Here is a 24,708-nt window from a genome sequence, read left to right as displayed (position 1 = left end):
GTACCATGCATGTTTTTAGGATGTGAGAAGAAACCGGAGTACCCGGAGAAAACCCACGCAGGCACGGAGAGAACATGCAAACTCCACACAGGCGAGGCCGGATTTGAATCCGGGTCCTCAGAACTGTGAGGCAGATGTGCTAACCAGTCTTCCGCCGTGCCGCCTGTCTTCAGTCTACTGAAGAAGGAAAAAATTCCTCATCCCAGTATTTTGGGAGGGGAGTGTATGTTTATTATATTACTAAATTGGCTTGTTTTAAAGCGTGTAATCAAGTACCACAATACTGGAATTACATTTCTCAAATGTAATTTCAAATGAAGTCTACATGTACAGGACAGTATCTCTTTCATCTGTCTGTATTTTTAGATCCATTTGTGTTTTTATTTATAACGGACTAAAAGTGATGATTTATGATTTCCTTGCCACGTGTGGTTGAGACCCTTGAGCACTGTTGTATTTCCTTCTTTACCTTTTGTTTGGATTTTTGGGGGTCCATCTGCTCCATTATAATCCAGAAGGGACCACCTGAAGGTCCTATTTTCACTGTTTGGGTTGCCTAAACACTGTTGAGTTAGGCAGTTATGTATTATTTGCTGCCATCTCTCCAGGGTGTTGTAATTCTATGAAGCATCCTGACTAATTGTTGGGATTTTAAAAATCAGGAGCGTTGCCCCAGACATACCCGTGACAATCAAGCTAATCCTAACTTTATTTGATCTCAACATATCCCTTTCTTTTAATGAAACTCATTTTGAGGGGGAACCAAATACCTTTGCCCTGGCTGAAGAAGGGACAAGCAAATATTGATACGCTGAAAGAAGGAAGGTGGAAGAAATAAAACCTGAATGAAGGAATGTGTCAATTAAAGATAAGCTTGACTTGCTTAATAGTGTGAGTTAGGGTAGGTTTTCTCACATGCCCTTCCGCTGCAGTTCTGCTCTTTTTAGTCTTGTTTTATGATCGGTCCAATAATATACCTGTTTTTTGGAACAGTCACACAAGTAATGTTCCATACACATGCAGACACAAGGGAAATTATGTCAAAAAGAGGAAAGAAAATTATCTTTAAACACTCAAACAAAGATTCCATCATGTTTGTGGAATGTCGTGGTTAGCAATATGGAAACAGAATCCAGTGGTTAGAAAAAATAAATAAATAAAAGAAAGCTAGTCTGTGAAAGGGGGGAAAATAGGGAGGCGGTAAAGGGAGCCTCTGGAATTACACACCCAAGTCCCTGTAGACACACACACACACACATACACTGAGACACTCAGACTGGCACACACACACACACTTACGTCTTCCCTGCTGCGCAGCTAACCACATTGGGCTAAGGGTGGAGTTAAGGCTGGTGGGGGTAGGAAGGCACCACTATAACAATCTCTCTTCAGTACTGTACTGTGTCATTTGAACTACTACAACTGTGGGAGCTCTGGGATCCTTCTAATGTTTTAAAGAGTTCTGTCAAGCTATCAGCAATATCGAGGAAAGTGAACTACGTCACAGATTTAGCCCATAAATCACAAATAGGGAAGTGAGGTGTGTGATGGACTGCTGACAGACCTCTGCTGATCACACTTTCACTTTCAGGGTATTAATAACCGAGGCCGCATTGCTGTGAAAACATGCTGCACTGTCCTCACATCATTGAAATTTCTTCCCTCCCAGTCTTCGAATGCAGCGATTTTAAAGGCAAATTGCTTGCATAATGGATGTTTCCAAAAATACAGCGTAGGCAGGCACGCTGACCGAGGTTTTGGCAGCATGCCCCAGTGTGGGCTGTGGGCCAGCCCTTCTGACTGCACATTCCCTTCACTGGACTAGTCATGCCGGCAGCGGCCTGATGAGCGCAGCAAGACAGCCTTGATTCTTTGAGCTCACCCTGAAGCACCCCGCCATCCCCCTGAATATACAGCCCACTGAACATCACACTCACCTCAATGTGGGATTTTCCTGAAATTGAATGACCTTCTCTGCTGTGTTTCCTCTTTCCTGAGCTGACCTCATTTCTCGTGTCTGAGACAAAAGTACTGGTAAAAATGATTTTTATACAAGTGATTGGTTTTCATTTCATTTACAAGTGATTGGTTTTCATGTTCACTTGGCAGTAATTATGCGCAGTCTCTGTAGAGAGGGATTTACTCAAGGTTCTAACTGTTTTACGTGTTATCCCTTAAAATATTTACTTGCTATACACTTATCTTGGCAGCAATGATGTGCTTCAACAATTACTTTGGGTCATATTAGGTTGATCTTGTGTTACAGAGAACACATCAACAAAGCTCAGAGCTGCTGAGTCTGTAGTCCTTTAAGCTAACAGACTTTGAGAGCTCTGCAGCTTATCGGCAAGAAAAAACAGAATGGCGAAAGCAGTTATAGCTCAAAACAGTGAAGTAATGAGTTGACAAAGATTTTCACAGTGTTACCAGCATGTTTTCACTCAAGCAGACACCACATCTATTCTGCACCAAAATGACAGGGAAAGGACGTTCAGGAAATTGAAGTTTTTACTCAACTACCTCTTACCCACCACTGCCTCACCCCTGAGAGAACCGGAATACTTGCCATGCATATGTAATGGAACAAATCTCCTGTTTCTCTACACAAAAACACCTATACTATAAGTGTACCAGTTCCTCAGTGCTCAGCAGTGTCCCTAATCATGGTGTTGTGGGGACTCCACGTGGAATGTTTGATCTTTATAATATGAAAGACGTCTTACCTTAATCGACCCATGAAACCCTACTAAAACACACGCTTTTGGAACCAATTTTAGAGCAGCCATGCAAAATTTGATATCACCATACGCCTTCCATGCTTGCAGTGCTGGCTGCACCAATACTCTTTTCACAATCCAAGATCAATTTATACTTTTCAAGATAAAATCAAATAAGCCACCCCAAAAAAGATGAGGTTTCACAAAAACACTGAGATTGATATGTATGATCTGTGTGTTAAGTAATGGAGCTTATGATTAGTGCAGTTCAAGAGCAGAATCTGTTGAAATGCATAGGGCAGGAGGGAAATGTACTCAGCATACATTGAAAAATAAGTGACCCTTCTTTGTAAACTGACGGCTGAGGCCTTGGTGCTACTTTCCTCATACTGGTCTTTTTGCTGCCATTGCCATTCATCCACCGCCCCGAACCGCAACGGGCGGTCTGGGCAAATACAATTGAGGGCTATGATGTATGATGGTGACTGTTGACTCTGCGGAGATGGATCAAGCACTCCCTGATGGAGATCCTGGCAGGGCCTTTCATGCCACTTTCCCCAACCTGTGGCTCAGACAGCTGCAGACACTCTGGCTTTCAGAGTATGCGGAGCTGCAGAGAAGATGTGATTTTTCACAACCAGGCCTAAAACCCAGCTGGGTCTCAGCCTCAGGCCTCACTTCTTATGTGCTAAATACCTTTGAGAGGTTTACCAAAGGCTGAGACGCGGAAACATATGCCAGAGAATGACCTCCTTAAAGGCTATGCCATCTTAGCACAGCTCCACTTCCCCATCTCTCGTCCCCCTATTTTAGTGTGTGACAGAGCTTTTACCTGATACGGTACAGCATGGGCGCTGCATGTTGACCATGGTCATCCATTCATAAATTAAGGGAAGTGCATGAGTCAACACAATTTAGAACTACGGTTTAGGATTGTATCAGTCAAAGTCTGGACTATCTCTACCCGTACATTTATTGTATAAATACATTTTATAGAGTTGTCCAAATCTGATCACCTAATCGGAAATTGACATTGGCTGAAAAAGATCGGCTTTTTTTCACTCTGTAAAATATGTATTTGTAGATGCAAATAATGACAGTCAAAAGGGTACATTGCTGTAGACTTTAGTGCCACTTCTTGGGACCCCGCACACTCACAGTACCGCACGCAAGAGGACCACTGCTGGAAGCAGCTACAAAAACCAAAAAGTGAAATCACAATACGTTGCTTTGTCCTGAAAGTTTGAGCACGAAAAGAGAAAGATACTCTATGTCCACAAACTTTCATTTACATTGCTGACACTCAGAGCAAGCCGAAAGATACTGCAAACTAAATCTGCAAAACCACACGGACCACTGCAGGGAACAGTATGTTAAAACAGCTTGTTGGTTAGCAGCATCGTGAGAGCAGCAGGTTAGGAAATTTGACGCATTGAAACGAATTACTGTATCTTCAAATAGTCTTTACGAGTATGAATTAGTTTGTGACAAGCAAACTGGTGACCCACTGGTTGCATTTGACGAGTCACACACTCCACGTAGCTGCATGGACTTAGACACATGGTTCTAAATAACGGGCAGCACAGTGGATCACTGGTTAACACACCCACCTCACAGTTCTGACGTCTTGGGTTCAAATCCAGCCTTCCTGTGTGGAGTTTGCATGTTCTCCCCATGCCTGCATGGGTTTTCTCCGGTGTCCTCCCACATTGTAAACGCATGCATGGTAGCTTAATTGACAAGACTATGTAATGTAAATTAGATGCCTTGGCTCTACAAAGGTCTACTGATCATATGTGAATGAGCTCGGTTTATGCATAAAGTTCACTATATATACAGTAAACTATCTTTTTGTTACTAGCAGCATTGATATACTTCCAGTCCCACTTTTTAAAGGCTAGCTCGCTACATGCTAGCAACGCAAATCCTCGGGTGAACCAAAGTTTCCATGCCAAAACAGTCCAACCGAACTGTTTTGACAGTTTCCAAGATCTGTTCCATCCCATATATATACAGTATATCTCATTAACTTCTGAATGCATTGCCGAGGACTCCGTATTGGTTGATACTCGAAATCAAGTGACTCCACTCGACTGGGGTACAAATAAAATTGTGTTGGGACCAAATGTTATCAATCAATTAAGAAGTTTATTATTTTTTAATGTATGCTGCGTGGCTGTCAGACAACTTCAAGTTTCAGAAAAAAAAGATTTCTGATTTCCATGAAACTTGAAAAGCCAAAAGAGTCCATTAGATATTGAAGCTGGGCCAAACCATTTATTCCGACATTTATAGAGGTGGGATTTCTTTAAAACAAGGACCTTTAAAAAACAAATCCAGCATACTGTGTTCGGAATTGTACACACTGACTCAAGCCCTTTTACGAGCTTCACCCTGTCCTGGGTGCAGGTCTGATTACTTCAACCACATTCTCCATCCATCCGTCCATTTTCTGTACCGCTTATCCTCACTAGGGTCGCGGGCGTGCTGGACCCTATCCCAGCTATCTTTGGGCAAGAGGTGGGGTACACCCTGAACTGGTCACCAACCAATCACAGGGCACATAGAAACAAAAACCATTCCCACTTACATTCACACCTACGGGCAATTTAAAGTCTTCAATCAACCTACCATACATGTTTTTGGGATGTGGGAGGAAACCGGAGTGCCCGAAGAAAACCCACACAGGCACAGGGAGAACATGTAAACTCCACACGGGCGAGGCTGGGATTTGAACCCCGGTCCTCAGAACTGTGAGGCAGATGTGTTAACCAGTCAATCACCGTGCTACCCCACATTCTCATTAAGTAATATTTAAACGTCATTTCTCTTCACTTGAAGGGGGGAGTGGTAAAGTTAACATATTCTTAGACTATTGTATTATTGTGTAAATCCTAATGGTGATGACGATCTCTTCTGTGGATTCTGCATGTCATAACCACGGAAAACAGAAAAGTAGGTCACATTTAAGTTCCTTATGAATGACTTTTTGGTGCTTAACTGCAGCTTTCATCTGGTCTGGCCTCAAAAAGAAGCAGCAGCAGTGGTGGCCAAAGTAAACTAGGACCTGAGAGGCAGTGTCTGGGATGCCTGAGGAAAGGCAACAAACGTCACTGTGCCCAATAACGACTGACCCACTAATCCCAGATATTCCTCCATGAGCTAAGTCTTCTTTAGCAAAAGTATAAACACTATAACATTATGTCCCTGTACTAAAGAAGTCTGTGAATCATTGACTGAATGTCAGCTTTTTGGAGACTTGCACTGTATTTGTGTCATGCTCTGCTGTTGTCTGCTTCGTCATTTTAAAAGTGTGTGTGTGTGTGGGTGTGTGTGTGTGTGTGTGTGGGTGTGTGATGGAATGATTTACCTGAGAACTAGCACATTTCATGTAAATATATTTAGTTTATCTTTGTTTTGTCATAATTAGGACCTTTTGGGTTGGGTTACAGTCTTGTCAGAGTTTGGCAATGTGAGGAGATTCTGTATTTGGGGCTTTGGAAGCATCATTGTAACATGATGCAACAGTGCTCTCTGCTGGTACACTACTCATGAAAATCATTTCAAAATGTACATGTTCCTTGGTTTTGTTAATTGCTCACAATTCTATTATTCTTACTACAAGTTGGAATAAGGCATGTCTTTTCTTATGTTCATAGACAAAAGAATAGGAATAATGCGTGATGGTTTGCTGGCAAGTTGAATGTTCGATATGGTATTTTGATTTTAAAAAAAAGCTTAAGCCTTTTAACTGATCTTATCTTCTGTGTTTCTCCAGGTCTGATTTGCTAGGCTGCCAGATCGTCAGTTCACAATGAAAGTAAAGAGATGAGCCTGCAGCAAGCAGCCCTGTCATTGCACTTCCTGCCAGTGGATGTTTGCTGATTCATGCAATCCAGAAGACGATGGCTCTGTCACCCAAACACCTCATCTGAGAAGCGGACATTCAAAGCACTCATTGTGCACCATGGCAGGAGAGACCCAGCGAATGCATGCTGTCAAAGAGCTGGGCGCTGAGTCCAAACTGCAGGATGAGGGGACAGCGGTGCAACAGAGTGACAAAACCACAAAGGAGTCTTCGGAGCACTTTTCAATTGCAGACACTGATGCCAGAGCCAGCAGCAGAGGCCCCAAGCTTGACAAAGTAAAAAAGGAGCGTAACAGTACTCAGCAACGTGAGGCTGTAATACGGCCACAGCAGGCAGGAAAAATTGACTTCAGATCATTGCAGAACAGATCAAAGTTTGCCACTGACAGAACCTGGTCCAGTGGGAAAGGAAGTCCCCAATCACCAAGTGGAAAGGGGCGCGGCAGAGAGAAGAGCAAGCGGTCTGGAAAGTCAGAGCGGAGCAACCCACAGCACCTGTATAGTCTCAGCATTACAAACACTCGCTCCAACCTCAACATTGGGATCGCCTACCCACAGCAGAAGGTTTCACCAGCAACAAAACTGGACACTGGCCGTGGCCCAGTCTCGAGCAGCTACAGATTCCAAACTCCCAGTATACCAGAGAGAGAGGTTGAGATACAGCAAGAAGAGCTCAACTATAGCCGCTGTTTCCAAGAGGCTTCCTCGATCCTTACCTCTCCAAGTTATACCTCACCGGCACTGGGATCTTCAAGTGGGGCCCCATCCCACCAACATCTCCCACTGTCACAGAAACAGCAGCCTGCCACAATGGAGCACAACAGTGCACAGTCAGGCGGTCAGCTGATCTTGACTGACTTTCAGCTGAGTGCATCTAACACGTGGCAGTCTCCTGAGAGGACTTTTAATGGTGCTACCTATGCTTCATCGCAAAAATCCACTGCTCATACAGACAACAAGACAAATGCCCTTGGGCCTAGCTCATTTCAGTATGGATATAGTTTTCTGGAAGAGTCAACCTCTGACTCTTTTCCCTGTGAACAGAACCCGCAATCCCAAGACTTTACAGACTCCCCCCTTGGTTCTGTTCATGGGCCTCATAATTCATATTCCTTTGTGTCTGTCGAGGGGCCAAACCTTGCTCAAAACTGCACTAAGTTCAGTAATGAACAGCAGCCGGAGCCCAGGAGCTCTTATCCTCACACCCAGCACTCACAGATTATTCAAGGGGTGGTAGCCTCCATTCAGGGCCCCAGGAATATGAGTGAGGACTCGACCAGCAGTGATAGCTCCGCTTCTATCTCACAGCAGCCGGCGCAGGGGAAGAACGCCCTGCCAGAGAAAGCAAACGGTCTTGGGCAGGTCGATGTTAAAGATGCTGCCATCACCCCTGGGAGCACAAGGAACTGTCACCTGAATGACACACCTGCCAACCAAAGAACACAAGCAAGTGTGCACCACACAAGAAATATTCCACACACACAAATGCACTTTCTTAGCAAGACATTAAACAGTTCAGCAGTCAATCGTGTTCACACAGGCTCAGTGCAATTTGATAAAAACAGCAATAATAATGTTTTAAATGGGTTACCACAATCCTGGGAGGGGCCTAGTAAGCCAATTTTACCAGTGGACCAAAACTCAAATCAGTACAGTGACATGACTGACAAGTTTCAGTTTCAGAACCATTCGGCACCTGACAAAAGGCTAAATGTATCTAAAGACAACAGAATGCAGTGGCAACAAACCCGGCCAGCAGCCAAATTGAGTTACCAAGGCAAAATAAGTAATCAGAAAGTTTCCTACATGGTTTCTGCTTCAGAATGGCAGGATGATAATAAATCACATAAAAATAGTTCGCTAAATATCCCCAGTTCATTTCAAAGCAGCAAAAATAGCGAAGGTTTTTCGAACCAAAGACAGGAGGCTGTCAAACAGGTCTCGACTTTCAAAGTAGAAATGAGTCATGCACAACTATGTGAATCCAAAAATAAGGCTTTATATTTTGGACTCAACCAAACTATTCCCATATCATCGTCCAGGAACTACAGCTATTCACCATTACAAGTTGCACCCATGGGCCTTATGATGGTTTCGCCTTACGACTCTCCTTTGCCCTCCCCAGCTCATACCCCTGCATCCAGTAGTACCTGCTCTTCCCTCTCCCCAGCATCCACCAGCCCAGTCAACACCACTTCTGAGGATAGTCAGATGTCAAAGTCAGGAGGCCCTGTCCCGTTTTATCACCAGCCCCAGTCCAAAACCGATCACCTAAACACTCGTCACCATCAGTTTCATGTCGACGGTCAAATAAACATTCCTTATCTACCAGACAGAGAAAAAGACAACATGATGGGCTACCTGCACAGCAACGGAAGCAAAGGTTACATGGACAGTTATGGGATGGAGCATCACCAGCCTCCCCCACCTTACTCCGCACATCAGCTGTTCGCCACCTCATTAACCACTGCAAATCTTGACCAGTTAGATGTACTTCTGACTTGTAAGCAGTGTGATCAGAATTTCAGCAATGTTGCTTCTTTTCTAGGACATAAGCAATACTGCACACAGCCCAACATGCCAAAGATAGAAGACAACAGGAAGTTCCACACAGAACCACCAAAAGCAGTGTCATCTTCACCAAATGTTTCAATGTCAAGATGTCCTTCTGACCTTCATCTTTCTCTTTTGGGCCTTAATAAGAATGGAGAACTGATGTCAGACAATGAAGCAAAAGTTGACAGCAAGGATGATCCAATGAAACTCAACTTGTTCTCTGGGTCAAGCAACCTCCCCGTTCCTCTCCCTGAACTGGAAATTGAGGATGCCAAGTTAGACAGCTTAATTACAGAAGCTCTGAATGGGCTTGGCTATCAGTCAGACAATGCAGAGATAGACAGTAGCTTTATTGATGCATTTGCTGATGATGACCTCAACACTGTCAAAGGAACCTCGAACAAACAGTGTGTTAAAACAAAAGAATCTGTTTTAGTTGAGAACAAAGAAAAACAAGCAGCCCTCAACAGCAGTTCTTTGACAGAGGAAAAGTCTCTTTATGACTCAAATGTTGGCAGCCCTAAGACAAATAAAATATACAGTGACAAACTTGCGAAAACACCTCTGAATTTTGAGCGCGATCAGAAAAAAACAAGCACAAAGAAAGAGATCTCCCTTAAAAATCCCAAAACTGCCTCAAGGGAGAAGATGAAGGAGCATGAGAGTAAACTGAAGGAGGCAAGAAAGCTGTGCAAAAGTGACGATGAAAGCACAAGCACTCCAAGATTTCTCTTATCCAGCAGGTTCTCTGAACACTGTGCTTTCAAAAGCATTCAGGACAGATCTGCACTTCGCGCGGCAATGCCCATCCAAACCTCCACATCTCCAACCCCAAGGACCGCAGTGAAAGAGAGCAAGAGGAGAAGCACCGGGGGTGGCACCTGGAGCAAAGAACTCATACATAAAATAGTTCAACAAAAAAACAAGCTCAATGTTAAAGGCAGCAAAAACCTCCAGTTTTCCTTAGTGATGGAAAGACTGACCCCCACTGTGCAGAACCCTGCATTCGGAGAGTACGACTATGTTTCAGACTCAGATGAGGAATGTGGGCCAGTAAAGATAGCTAGCCAAGGCCGACTGAACCAAAGTAGTCGGTGTAAATACACATACACCAAAGAGTGCAAATGGAGAGCTCGGAGTGAGAGGGACCAAGCAGCTTGGAGGCGTGACTCAAACGAGTGTTTTGAGGTGAAGAAAAGTGAGGAGATTTCTCTTTCACCTGAGAAACATGGTTCCCCTCAGAGACTCAAGAGGAGGGGTAGTAGGTCCTCTACAAGCAGTGAACTCAGCACATCGGTGAGTGTTTCAAGCGACAACATGAACAGCCCTAAAAGCACTGACCGCATTGAATCAGACTGTGAGAAGAAGGCCGACATTAAAAAAAAAGAATCTCCGGACCAGAAAAACAATGAAAGGCCCTCCCCACAGAAGTCATGCAACGAGACCAGCACACTAGCACTGACGTTCACAAAATCTTTGAAGAGGTGTAATTCTGACAAAACCAAACTCTTTGACAACAAAGATAGTACAGAAAATTCAACAACCTCAATTCCACATGCAGGAATTGTTGACCAAAGGCCATCCTCATCAGTTACAGCCTTTGAAAAAATAACATGCAACAAATCAAGAGAGCTTATGTCTAACAGCAAAGAAAATATCCCAACAGTCACTTTGTGCACAAACACACTACAAAGCATGGACAATCTGTGCCCCAAAGAAGAACAGAGCCAGTGTTGCAGTGCAGATAACAAACCATTGCAGTTTATTTCACACTCTCCCACTAGCAACAAAGAAAAAGGTTCCAATACTGGCAAGAGTAAAAAGGGCAAAAGAAGACAGAAGCCACGCTCTACACAGGCAGAGGTGTCAGGCAGCACTACGTTTGAGAAACAGAGTGACAGTGTGTGCATGGCGAAGGAGGCTATTGCGTTAGTCAATGAGCTAGACACACACAAACCTGCATCTCTTTGCACCTCCCTGATGGATGAAGTGTGTCTGTCACCAAACCAAAGCCAAGCTCCCTTGATACAAAAAGACACACTCCACCTCATGCCCTACACTCTGGATCAGGATCAGGGGCTCATGAAGTCCCCTCTTACATTTGACACTTCATCCATGTTTGGCGACCTAGCAGCATTCGACAGCGACCTTTACTCAGACATGCCGATTCAGAAAGAGGGTTTCCATTCATTAGAGAACACAACGGACAAAAAAGATGAGTTTGTGCCCTCGTTTTCTCCTTTTCTGGAACAAAGAGACTGGAACCTAATCGTAAGCCCAGTGCTACCAGATGAGATCTCTCAGTATAAAGGCAATTTTGATAAATCCGACGAAAAGAAATCAGATTACAATGATGTGGCCTTGTCTCTGCCAGAAAAAATAATTGACTACAGTGTAAATCTTAATAGCTGTGCCTCTGAGGATGAATTGGAAATAAAGCGAATTGTGAACGAGCTTGAAAACCAGCTGCAGACAACTAAATTGGAAACTCCACTCACCCAAGAGGACCCAAAGCAGCTGCAAATGAGTAAATTCTCACCTTTACGGCTGAGTGAAGAGTCAGAAAATGATACAGTAGATGCTCCAGTGCCTTCCGAGCCCTTTAGTGAACCAGAACTTCCATGGACAAGTCCATTCCACTTCAACCTGGTGAGTGGACACCACAGTCCCCACAGTGGTATTCACAGTGAGCCGGGGGCCCTTGAGCATTATGCTGAAAAAGACAGTGATGCTTCAGATGTAGTAATCACAAGCTCACAACTCCATAATGACCACAAGCCAGAGGAGAGAAATGTCAAAAAACACACTGCTATTGAAACAAAAGAGGATGTCTTAGAACAGACACAATACACAGAAAACCTGATGAAAAGTCTTGAGGTCATGTCTGACTCGCTATTCAAAAATGAATCCATTATATCAGAACACAGGGAGCCAAATGCCACCTCTCTCACAAGTCCACAACAAGAGAGTGAGTGTCATTCAGCTAAGGGAGAGGATCACAGTGAAAAGGAGGCAATTACTGGGAAGCAGAATATATTTTCACCTTCAAATATCAAGGAGCAGAAGGACGATATTGAATTCATTCTTCAAGGGTCAAAGTCATCTCTCCCTCACAGAACTGACCACAAAGTCTATGTAAACGAGATGGAATTAATTTCAGATGGGAATGTACCTGAGATGAATACACTGATTGAATCTTCTCATTGCTTAAGCATGGCGGATTCACATGAAGGTGATGACTCTAACACAGAAACAAATGTGAATGAGTTACCTGCGAATTGTGACAGCCCACCACATTTGACAGACAGTTATCAGGAACCAGAGGCAAACATTCCTTCATCAGCAACTCTCCTTAAATCAAGTGTAGACATTCTCAAGTCCACAGAAGATGTGATTGCCAATGGTGAAAAATTGAAATGTGAGCACCCCGAAAGTATCACTGAGAACGGACATTGTTTAGTTAAGATTCACAATGTTATCCCAAATTCTGAGTTATTAGTAGACATTGTCACCACAGATAAGCCCTGCAGCCCAATTGTGGTGGAAAGCAACACAGAAGGTACCCAGAACAGCGTAACATTCCATGACATCCAATCAATAGGACAGAACAGTCTGTTGGTCCTTAGCCAGAGGGAAAGTCTCAATAATACGGATGCTAAAAGTTATCCCTGCAAAGCTCTTCAGCATAATGACTCATTGAAAAGTGAATCCAGCCTATCATTTAATGCAATTCATAAAAAAGAAGACCTTTTAGATGTTCACAACATTAGAGAAGATCTACCTGTGGACTTCATGGCAAGCCACCTGAACTCACCATGCAGAGAGGGAATAGAGGGAGATCATTGTACCTTTCTACCCACCTCCTCACCAGTCAGCCCTATTTTAGCACAACAGGAAGAAATGGCCATACAAGAAGATAGTCAATATAATGACTCTGTTGACCCAATCCAAATTCAAAGAACAAGATTACCTGGTGCCAATCCTGAATACAACACGGAGGTAGCCATCAAGACAACAGAAGAGATGGACTATTCTTCAACTAGCCCACCGCACCTGGAACTCCCTAATTCTAACACCAACATAAATTCTCCAGCTGCTCTGTGCAGCAGAGTTGAACAATCAAAAAGCTTCGACAAAAGCTATCCTTCACATGATTTAGAGCTCAGTCCTCTGAATTACAAAAACAACTTAGATGAGCCTCCGCAACTGACTCAATATGACTACATACCAATCTCACCAGCAAGCAAATTGGATGACAATCATGAAATAAAACCAGGTCACAGCGACGATGGTGAGCAATGCTTTACTCCGACATTGATTTTTAACAAACCAGTCACTGACACAACATTGACGCCAAACACAGGAGGGGCAAATAAAATAAGTTCATTAAATGAACCACTGTTCATACAAGACATATGTTTGGGTCTTGCAGCTGAAATCCCAAGCACAGATTCCTCAGCTGGTAATGAGGATGTGGAGGTTAGGCCCGATCCCAGTGACTCAATCAAAATGCCTCTTAGAAAGTTTGAATCATCATCGTTAGTAGAGGCAGAGCCCCGTCTATTTCCCATTAAAGACATTTCAGGTTGCATGATCACCCCTAAGCCACTCATCCTCTGTGAAAATGGACCATCAATGGAACCTGGGCAGAGTTTGAAAAAAGAAACCTCACCAAAAAAGGTCCAGAACAACCAGCAGCAGAGCAAAGTACTTTGTGAAATCTGCTTCCTGTGTTTCAGGACTGTGCCAGGTTTGAAGAGACATAAAGCCATGAAACATGCAGCCAGAAATGAAAAGCCAATTGGCCTACCAAGCACAACATCAGATAATCAGGGGATGTCGCTTATTTATGAAGCATCACAAACTGGAGAGAAGGAACATAAAGATTACGCACAGTCCTCCCAGACTCAAATAGATGAGAGGACAGAGACCAATACCACCCTAATATTGAAAGCGTCGGCGAATGAGTCAACCATGGAGGAAATGGCAGCCAAGGAAAGTGCAGTGGCAGAGGATGAAATAGGCAATCAAAATTTTCCACTGCCAACCAAAACGAAAAACAACAGCAAAGCTCGGAAGAACAAAAATAGCAAGGAAAACTCAAAGCTTGACCCCTTCTCAGATGAGCTTTTGAATATATTAAAAACAGACCTCCTTCAGGCTATAACTCCCGAGTTTAAAAGCAGTGCGCTGCTAGAGCAAGAACAGCCTGACAGACATGGAACTGGAACAGAGGAAACACTTCTCAGTGTGACTTCAAACTCTGGCTCAGAGAATACATCCCCATCTCCAACTGAAAAGACAAATGTTCTCAGTGAAAGTGCAGGATTCAATCGAATCACAGATTCAGACAAGATTTTATGCACAGGCCTGAGTGAAGATGTGAAAGAGGAAGTATGTACAAATAATAATCCATTGCTAGAGGACAGCATGACCAACAAACACCACACATCCAGAACGAGTCTGTGTGCTGAGATTGATGAACACGAACAATCAGATGACAGACTTGCCCAAGAGATTCTTAGAAAAGTGGCAGTAGAAGTCAAGGGCGAGCTAAATGGCGTCTTGTCAGATGAGCTACATGCAATAGCTTGTTTGGCTCCGCCTCCCCTCTCTCCTCCCGGCATAAGTCCCGATCTGAAGGCCTTACTTGACGACGACACCATATTCTCACAGTTGTTTCCGAGAGACGACGAGGCAAAAAGGAAAAAGTGCCCGAGAGTTTATGGGAAAAGAAATAAAAGACAGAAGCTTTCATTTGATTCAGATGTCACTCAGGACTACACACCTCCAACAGAAACACACACTACAACCCCTCACATGGAAAAGCAAACAGATAAGACACTCAGTGACAACCAAACAACCCCCTGTGAATATGAGACTATATCTATTGATGATACCATCATGTTAAACATGTGTCATAACAGTGCGCTGAAGGGCCCCGAAGTTAAGTCAGTGTCTGATGATGAACAAAATCATCAAGAGGACCGACGAAACAACAACCTTTTAAATCCATTTCAAAGCAGTGTTGATCAAGCTTCAATTGAGTGGGGTAGCTCTCAGGACTTCAGTGTAGACTCCATGGTGACCTCTGAGACGATCACGAGTAGAGGAAAGGCTTCAACCCCACCTTGCTCTCTGCCCCAGCAGGGTGATGCCTACGCTGTAGAGCAGTGTGTCACAGAGAGTGCTCATAACCTCCACATTGACATTCAAAACATCAACACCACCTTTCAACTACCTGAAATTCAGTTCTTTGAGTCTAGCAAAGATGTCTCAGTGGCTCCTCCCACTGCAAGTGGTGACATGGAAAACAAGGATGATGAAAAGTCTAAAAAAGTAATGGAGCGGCGAGGCCGAAAGCGACAAGAAGTTGGAATAAAGGTTAAAGATAAGCAGTACAAATGCAAGGTGTGCTTTACTTGGTTTCTCACGCTTGGTGAGCTCAACTTTCACAAGTTGTCCCACAATCCATCCCCACCTCCAACCTGCTACATGTGTGTCCAACGCAAGTTCAGCTCCAGGGAGCAGTTGAGAGACCATCTTTGGGAGAAGCACGCAAAAAATAAAACTGGGATTTGGACTTGCGGAATGTGCTTGAAGGAGATCTCTGACGTGTGGATGTACAATGAGCATCTGCGAGAGCATGCCACTCAGTTTGCTCGCCGCGGTCAGACTCAGGGCTCCATGTTGACCATTCCAGGCTGTTTCATGCAGGAAACGGCCGTCAAGAACTTCATCACCTCCATCATGCAGCACCGGCCTAGCAAAGCCAACAGAGAGACCAACAAAGCCACTAAAGAACAAGAAAAAACAGTTACTGCGAACAGCGTTTCGGAAGCGGGCAACCCCCCAGAAGGGGCTGAGCCAAAGCTCCACAAATCAAAAGGCAGTGGTGGAGGACGTGGCAGCAAGAATACACTGACCTCACTTGAAGTCCTTCACAAAACCGAAGCACCTAAAAGTGTGGAGATGCATCCCAACTGCAAGGACCCCTCCAGAGACTGCCACCACTGCGGGAAGCGGTTCCCTAAGCCCTTCAAACTTCAGCGACATCTGGTGGTGCACAATTTGGAGAAGATTTTTCTGTGTCACAAATGTCCTGTTTCATATCAAGAGGCCCAGGACCTCAAAGAGCATCTGAAGATAGCACACAAGGAAGCAGACGAGCTGGATTCCAAGCACACAACCCTCTACACATGTGAGCTGTGTGCAGATGTCATGCATGTGATTAAAAAGTCGTTCATCTGCAGCACCTGTAACTACACCTTCTCAAAGAAGGAGCAGTTTGATCGCCACATGGAAAAGCACCTGTCAGGGGGAAACAAAATCTTCAAATTCCGAGGTGTTCATAGGCCTGTCAAAGCGTCTTTGTGCAATGAAGATGAATGTGATTCCCCTGCAAGTAAAAAGAGAAGGATTTTCTCCGACAGTCAGCAGGAGAATAGCACAGACAGTGGCATTGCCAGTGTGGGCTCGCTGCACCTAAATCAAGCCTCGGAGACTCCTAAAATGACTGTGCCCATGTTAGATGACGCTACACAGACCACCACTAATGACTACCACAGTGACACAAACAGCACAAATGTGAAGACTGAGGACATTGCTGAGGATTACTCTAATCTTCTGGTCGAGCTGGAGAAATGTATTTCTATGGGCTCCTCGTCTGCTGCCCCCAAGGAAGAGGAAATTGACGGGACACCCACAGCAAATCTCGACAAAGAAGGCAATAGAGAATCGACACCCAAACCATGTGATGTGAAAGAGGAGAACGAGTCTGTGTGCATTAGAGTGGAGAACCCCCTCTGGTCACCAGAGAGAAAGAGTGTGAGGGAGGAGACAACAGAAGTGAATGACGACTCAGCTTATGGTGGCAGAGAAACAAGTGGTTCCCTTCCACCAAGTAAAGACTCATTCAGCACCCTGAGAGAACAACAAGTCACTGCAAAGGCACCAGATTCACAGCTAACAGCTGATGTGGTGGCCGAGCATGATACACACAGAGCTGCAAGTAAACAACAAGCTTCACTTAATGGGGCAGAACAGAAGGACAAAGTCAGATCAAGTGACAACGCTAAACCCGGCATGAAGGCTACAGAATCAACGCACGTCCTCCAATCCAAGGCTTCGGCCACCTCTTCGCCATCAAATGAGGAGAAAGAATCCCAGAGAGTACAGAAGAAGAGAAAGGATGTCAAATCCCCACACTGCCTGCAGAGAGTTTCTATCCCAGCGACTCAGGAGAACTTTTGCGTGGACTCGAAGGCCAAAAAGAAGTACCACCCCAGCAAGTGTTTGAATCCCTCAACGCAAAGAAAATTTGACGGCCCCAACGACTACCCCGTTCTAGCTTCAGTGCGGGACGATGTTGTGAGCAACAAAATAGTATCTAAATGCAAGACGTCACCCTTGGGGTTGCAGTTAAAACGAAGTTTGCTGGATAGCTGTACACCAAAGAAAGCTGACATTGTGGCCCCTCTTCACGGAGATTACAAAAGCAAAAAGGGAACTATGGGACGGCCCCTGCACACCTCCATTTCTAAGGTGTCTTCTGTTCCCATGAACAATTCCTCAAACAAATCCAGGCCAAAGCAGGGCGTTAGGTCAGTAGAGAGCCACTCCTACAGGACAGCGGAGTCCCAAAACCACCTCCTAAGCCAGCTGTTTGGCCAGAAACTCACAAGCTTTAAGATTCCTTTAAGGAAGGACACGTCCGAATCTATTAACTAAGCGGACATTGAGGGGCCTGTGAATGAAAAACATTTCACAGTTCTTGAGATTTTATACTTAATTCATTATGGTGAATGAGATTGCACAGCTCTTTTCTGTGAAATGCTATCTTAAATACATAGTCACTTTATGTCTTCTTTGTACATGTGCTTGTATCACACAAATGTGAGGACAAACGCCAAATATGAATTTTTTTCAAAAAATGAAAATGTTATTCATAAAAATCTTTTCTGCTTTTTTTTTTTAATATTATCAGTTCCAGAGATTATATTTCAGATGTCTATATAAAAAAGAAAAAGAATACTTGAAAAGACAGTCAAATACATCTTTTTAAGAAATGCATGTTCATTTTGCATTCTTTCACACGGTCTAATCCGTGTACGTCTTTCTCCGAAAGGACCAAATGATGTAATTGTTGACCTGGACTATTGTCCCTGTAAATGCTTCCAATATATTATTGTAACATTACTGCACTGCGTTCTATTAGCCTTTTGTATAAACGTTACATGGTGCTACGTTGTGTTTGATTGTAATGTGAATGCCAATGTCCTCAGAAGGGAACATGAGACCTGTAGCAGTTATACAGCACATTGATCACAAAGTGTGTTTACTGGTTCATTCGAGATACTGTGTAAACTCTCCAAGGGCTCCACCTGCAGGCTGCTCCAAGACTACATTAGGAAAGATTCCATTGTATAAACTCAGGTGCATACAAGGGCTTCGCCGTCCTTCCACCTGTATTCGGAGTTCTTCCCATGCACTGATAATACCAAACTCTCTCTCTCTCACACACACACACACACACAATCATCTGTGTCAGCAACTCCAAACTGTTTAATACTGAAGAGTATTTACTTGGACAACAAAAGGTGCTTTATTTTGTTCATACTGTATGTAACTTGTTTTGTATAATATTGTAGGTAGGTCATTGTCTGATGTAATGCTTCATGTCAAAGTTTTATTTTAATAATGTGCAAAAGAATGACAAGAAAGGGAAGTGCAGTCTGTGCCTCGTGCAAGCTGTAAAGTGGATCACCAAGTGCCTATTTTATAGTTGTTATTAAATATCTGTATCGATCCCTCCTGGCTCTTTTTCTCCCGTTGTACATCACTTTGTCATCCCAGCAGATCTGCTGTCACGGCGTGCGTCAAACACAAAGCAGCACTGGTGCCAGGAGGCAAAAACAGATGCACACACATCAATGGGTGACTTCATATTTTTGCGCACAACTCAGAACGATGGTCGCAAATCGTAACCACAGTAAATTGGCTCCTATTTATTCAGCCATGTGTTCTTCTACAGCAGGCGCACATCATGTTGTCCTCACACCACGTGTAAAGTGGCTTCTATTCCTACATGAGTATTTGCCACCATCACATAGGAATAAAAAGCCATAGTACACACTGGCTTGTATGTGGAGACAGAGATGACAGCCGGTCTCTGAAGTACGATGAAGCCTTTGAAAAGAAGGGGGGGGTAAAATCTGATATTATGTTTTTTGTTAAAGAACCTCTTAGAGTAACAGAAGAATCTAGTGAAAAGGTGTAAAGAAATATCAATCTATAACTCCTTTATTGATCAGTGAGGTTGGAACATAATGCATTCTATATTGTACTTGATGAATCTATATAACATAATAAGCTTATGTGTAAAATATCAAGTCAGCAGAGCTCTTATTCAAACCATATTTTTACAGTAAAAGATACTGCAAAGCCACACTACAAGTGTGTCAATGAATATAAAAGGGTGTAATCTGCCTTTCGCCCGAAGTCGGCTGGGATAGGCTCCAGCACCTCGTGAACCTGAACAGGATAAGCGGTGTTGACAATGGATGGATGGATGGATGGATTCTTCAAAAACTAACAACAAAATGTTAGCCTATTCTGAATTTATGCTGCCTTTCAAATATAACAGAAATATTCACAAAGTTGCTAAAATAAAAAACAAGGCAGATACTGTACAATTATTTGAGAGTGTGTTTTTAACACCATCCAAATATTACAAGATAACGCACTGGATGTGTGACAATCAATTATGCATTTATACAGTTAATGTTAATTGTAGGTGTATCGTCCAATATGCCCAACACAAGACGATACTAAAATCTCTTTAAATGTAAACATCAATTGAACAAAACAGCACTATATAAAATGTAACAATTTCATTTACTTTCTCAGAATAATATAACTACATTTGATTATATTTTCATTACTTTTTCTTAATTTGGAATGAATGCATCAACACGACACTTGGATGTTTCTAAAAAAACAAAAAGAAAAAAAAATTACAACCATCGCGCATTTTGGAATTTACCACATATTTACACAAATAATAAACTGATAACAAAGCACGACGAAATGGAAATATATTGTATAAATTTGTCTTTTGCAATATATTACATTATATATAATATATTATTATATGTGTATAGCATGTGGAAAACCACCCTACCATACCAGGCTGACCTAATGACAAATGTGCACAATTTAAACAATTGGTTCATATAACTAACCAGATAAGTTCATGTTCCATAAAATGTCAAACATTAATAAGATGAAACCGTTCAAAAGTCAATTTTCCTTTATGTATCCACAACCTTTTCAGGCAAACTATAGATTGCACCACAAGGTGTCGTTTGGAAAAATATGACATGTTTGTGACTAAGGCAGAATGTCACATGCCCAGAGAGAGCCAATCGCAAGCGTCGGATTTAGAAGGAGGAAGTGATATGAAACTTTCATGGCTATTTTTCAAACGTTACTAAAATTGTAATCATGGAAATTTTAAGAAGCAACTGTAATTTTATTATACATCTTCTGCCAGCAATGTAATGGATTACAATTACATACATTTTGTAATGAAATTAAATAATCACATTACATGAACTACTCCCCAACATTGAATTTATGCCAGTGTTACCTCTGCAATTGATGTGATGGTGCAGCATCCAGTCAATCTCCTTCCACATCCTCTGGCCAGCAGCTGTGTGCAAGAAGAAAGTGAGAGCGCAGTATATTTTGTTCAGGTTCAAGACACTGTGTGTCACACAAAGTAAGTAGGATACGCACTCACACACACACACACTCCCGCTGGCAAGCCTTTTTTTTTTTTTATATCATCTATGAGGAAATTCTCCAGAGGCCCAGTCTTGCAGGAGCATGACAGGAACGCTTTGCACTTTGAAGTGGAGCGACATTATCAGGAAGTATCGTCTTGAAATAGCATCTCTTCTCTGCATTGGCGAGGCTCCTTCCCTGTCGCTTCTCATCTTCGGCTCTCCCGTCTGTCTGCTGACAGCCTCTATTTCTTCTTCTACTACCGATTCAGCAACACGCTTTTGTCTGCTTTTCTCTACTCTCCTCTCTTCCTTGTCCATCTGTTTCCTGACAATTTCATCCCTCATTTTGCCTTTTCCTTCCATTTCCATCTCACCTCTCACCTCCTCGATGCCTTGCTGCGAAAGCACGTTGTCTCTCAGGGAGGTTGCGGGATGAGGGCCGCAAGAGACGAGCTGGCGGTCAGCGGTAATGACACTCGGGCCGAGGGTCGCGCAGGTCGCCTCTGTTGGGAATGTGATGGGAGCTGGAGATGGATGGAAAGAAGGAAAGGGACGAATGAGCACGCCGACTCTATTGTAATGAAGTTCCATTGGGATAATGAAATGTGAAAGCTGCGCTCTACAGTGAGAAAGTGCATGAATAATTCAATATAAACACATTTCCCTGGCGTGAATAAAGACGACACAGGAATCAAGACATCAAAGCAATGTAGCCTGACAACAGTCACAACCTTACCTCCACTCCAACATAAAGAGGCATGCATTTCCCTGTTAAGACCATATAGCACCAGACATCGTAGTTTACAAAAGTAGGGCACAAGGAGCATGAAAAGGAATTGCTAAACAAATGAGAGGATAAAAATAGAGGTTGCGTAAAATGGAAGAGGAGACATGAAAGTAAAGTCAAGCACACTTTAATTAGGTGCTTCCCAGCAGGAAGTCACAGATCAAGATCTTTTATTGACTCAACTTGTTACTTTACTTGAGTCTGTGTTTTAGAGTGAGACAATGAGAGCAAAAAGCTATCCCTGTTTGATTATTCCGGCAATTAATGGAACTTTACCGCCAAGGCAACAAAGAGTGAAACCCAGCAGCCCGCAGTGGCGTCATTGCTGGTCAATTTTCAGGAGAGGATGGTGATAGAGCGGCCACTAGGAAGCCACGCGTGTGAAATACAGAAAATGTGGGATGTGGTCACATGTTCAAGGTGTTGTCAGGGACACTGCTAAATGGGTCCTAGCGAGAGAGAAAAAGGTCATTGCTAACGACCTTTCAGATCAGAATCAGAATTTTAGCCGTGCTCACACTGTACGCTCAAGAGTGCAGCTCCATCCAAACATCACTCTGCTACAGTACCAAGAATGGAAATATAATACCTACTGTTTGTTCAACACAAACATATTAAGTTGATCTAATAACATACACTGGGGGGGGAGGGGGTGGAACCTTATTTTTGGTTGCACATGATTAAAATGTAGTAAACTAGCATAATATTTGCCTCTTCGAAAATAATCAAATCCAGTAAGATGTTAGTTTAACACATTTTCCATCATGTGCAACCAAAGTGCATGTTTGAAATGCGTAAATTCAAAGAACTTTTTTTGCAGTGTACCAATCATTAATAATTCATCATTCATAATCATTCATAATTAATTAATAATAATAATAATTCTACAACTAGTTGACATAAAAAAATCAACTTTAAATTCTGATTAGTGACATTTAAAAAAGGCTTTTTTTTCTAGTAAGCTTTCTAGAAAAGTATTTTTTGGAATGTATTCATTTAAAAGGAATTATGCCTCTAACTCTCACCAAAATTGAGTGTTATCATGATTTTTCTGGAGTGCATTGTTGCGGCCATTTATGTGCATATGTGCACAAATCCTAAAAACCAAACCACATTGTCACATTATAAGACAAGAGGTACAATTTGATCCTGTTTTTTTAGGCTTGTTTTGCAATCCCTAATGGCATGTAATGCAATGTAGTCAAATTGTCGAGATCAGTTTTAGGTACACAACGTTATCTTTCTCAACAGAGCAATCTATTATCGCACATTGAAAGTGACTCGGTATTGATTACACCTGTTGCCTCTCCCTCATCACATCGAACTCAATCCATTTGTCCTGAAAGGAGATGGACCGAAACATTGAATTTGAGCCGCCACCCTCAGCCCTCTGTGGCTCTGTGTAAATCCACGCAGTTGACTGGCATGCCCGCAGCCTGAGTGTTTAAATCCAGCACAGTTGCCGTTGAAAGGTGTCAGCCCGTGACCTGCTCTCCTCTGCCGCTCGCCGCGCGGAGCTTGACGACACACAAGGGGAAGACGATTGACAGTGAGTCCAATATGACTCACTTCACATTTTTGTCAATGTCACTGCCTGTTGACCGTGACCTCAAGCACGCTTCCATCAACCCAGTTTGGCTTCTTGCTTCCTCTATTAGTGAGTGTGACTTTGATAAACCTTTTGAGGTAACGGACAAGCCAGCCCACTGTATATTCTCAATTCTGTTATGGGATGACTCACCATGTAGACACAAACAAGCCACAACATTATGACTACTTGCACAATGTGATGATATCCAAGATCTTTATGAAATTGGCTTTTGCAAATGCTGTAGTTTGGTGTGGTGTCGAATTGTACAGCATCATACTGTGTCTAATATTTTCAATGAGCAATTAGTAACATGAGAGTTAAAAATATTGGCAAAAGCTCTCCGTATGATGCACAGTGCAATGACACAATCATGAAAATATTTTGAAATGAATACCCGTGTCAATCAAAATTGAAAATTTGGAGATGCCAAATCATTTATACGGTACATGTCTTGTACTGGATTTTACTATATTGTGGAAGTAGTCATAATGTTGTGGCAGGTCGGTGGATGTCACCTGCTGGCATCCCAGAGGGCATAGCTGTGGTGTCCGTCATGTGCAAAATGTGAATACCCCTCTTCCACATGCCTACTAATCATAAACACTGCATTACACTCACAGACTGAGACACATTCCAAAAAGGTAACTCCTTGGAACAAATGTGGCACCGAAACTAAAGCCAAGCGCCAAGCGCCAAGCAGCACTCGCACCACAAAAGGCACAAATGGCACACAACTCCGAGATGCATGATAACGTGACATACAGACCTTCAGCTCTTCATTAATTCAGCAGACCCTCCCTCCTCTTTTTTCCTCTTCACGGTTTGTGTAGCACCCTCACATCTGCCTTAGAAACTGCATGTGGTCATCCCATTGAATTGGGGAGCGGGCTCAGCTGCAGAGACTGACATCATCCCTTTCACAGAGGAGGTTTTCCCCACCAGCTATCTGCACTCCCTCTCTCTCTCTCTCTCTCTCTCTCACTCTCCCTCCATCGCTCTCTCTCCCCTAACTCCCTCTCCACTCCCTGTAGTAGCATTCTCTTATCTCTCATTTCTCCCCTGCTTTTTTTTTTTTTTTTTTTTAATCCTTAGTCTCATATTCTCTCTTCCATTTGCCTGTAACTGCTCTGTAAAGCAACACATGGAAGCTCAGCTCAGTAACAAGTGTTAAAGCAGGACTTTTTATCCCCCGTGGGCTTTGTGAACCTGTCATCATCAAGGAAATATATCTATGACGGCCTCTTTCTTAGAGCTTATATTAATAGATGTGGCTGCCTGCAGCCTGTGCACATCTAGTTTCCTTTTATCTGCCCTCTCTGTGTCTCCTCCACGATTGTAAATGAAGAGTGAATCGTAATGGGCAGACTCCTTTCATGTTTCCCATTCTTTTAGATGAGCCA

At 43.1% G+C, this 24,708-nt stretch overlaps 1 protein-coding gene and 1 long non-coding RNA gene across 5 annotated transcripts in view; one reads left to right on the top strand and one right to left on the bottom strand.

Annotated features, from left to right (window-relative positions):
- Nucleotides 1-18,949, top strand: part of LOC133477864 (zinc finger protein 469) — a 306,446-nt gene extending 287,497 nt beyond the window's left edge. For 3 of the 4 annotated variants that reach the window (XM_061773135.1, XM_061773134.1, XM_061773136.1), the window contains one exon: nt 6,496-18,949. In XM_061773135.1, coding sequence (XP_061629119.1) covers nt 6,592-17,871 — 11,280 coding nt within the window. In that variant the 5' untranslated portion in view covers nt 6,496-6,591 and the 3' untranslated portion in view covers nt 17,872-18,949. Of the gene's footprint in view, nt 1-5,723; nt 5,871-6,495 lie in introns of those variants that run through there. The other variant, XM_061773137.1, reaches the window with a different exon arrangement.
- LOC133477865 (uncharacterized) lies at nt 18,943-24,237 on the bottom strand. The gene is made up of 4 exons (XR_009788502.1): nt 24,075-24,237; nt 21,305-21,454; nt 20,792-20,854; nt 18,943-19,329 (listed from the first exon to the last, which is right to left on the bottom strand). It is a non-coding gene; the product is annotated as an uncharacterized LOC133477865 (long non-coding RNA).
- Nucleotides 24,238-24,708: the final 471 nt, after the last annotated feature.

The sequence above is a fragment of the Phyllopteryx taeniolatus genome, chromosome 5 (assembly GCF_024500385.1).
Source record: "Phyllopteryx taeniolatus isolate TA_2022b chromosome 5, UOR_Ptae_1.2, whole genome shotgun sequence".
NCBI lineage: Eukaryota > Metazoa > Chordata > Actinopteri > Syngnathiformes > Syngnathidae > Phyllopteryx > Phyllopteryx taeniolatus.
The sequence above is the reverse complement of the archived record's forward strand: the minus strand, read 5'-3'. Positions and strand labels throughout refer to the sequence as shown.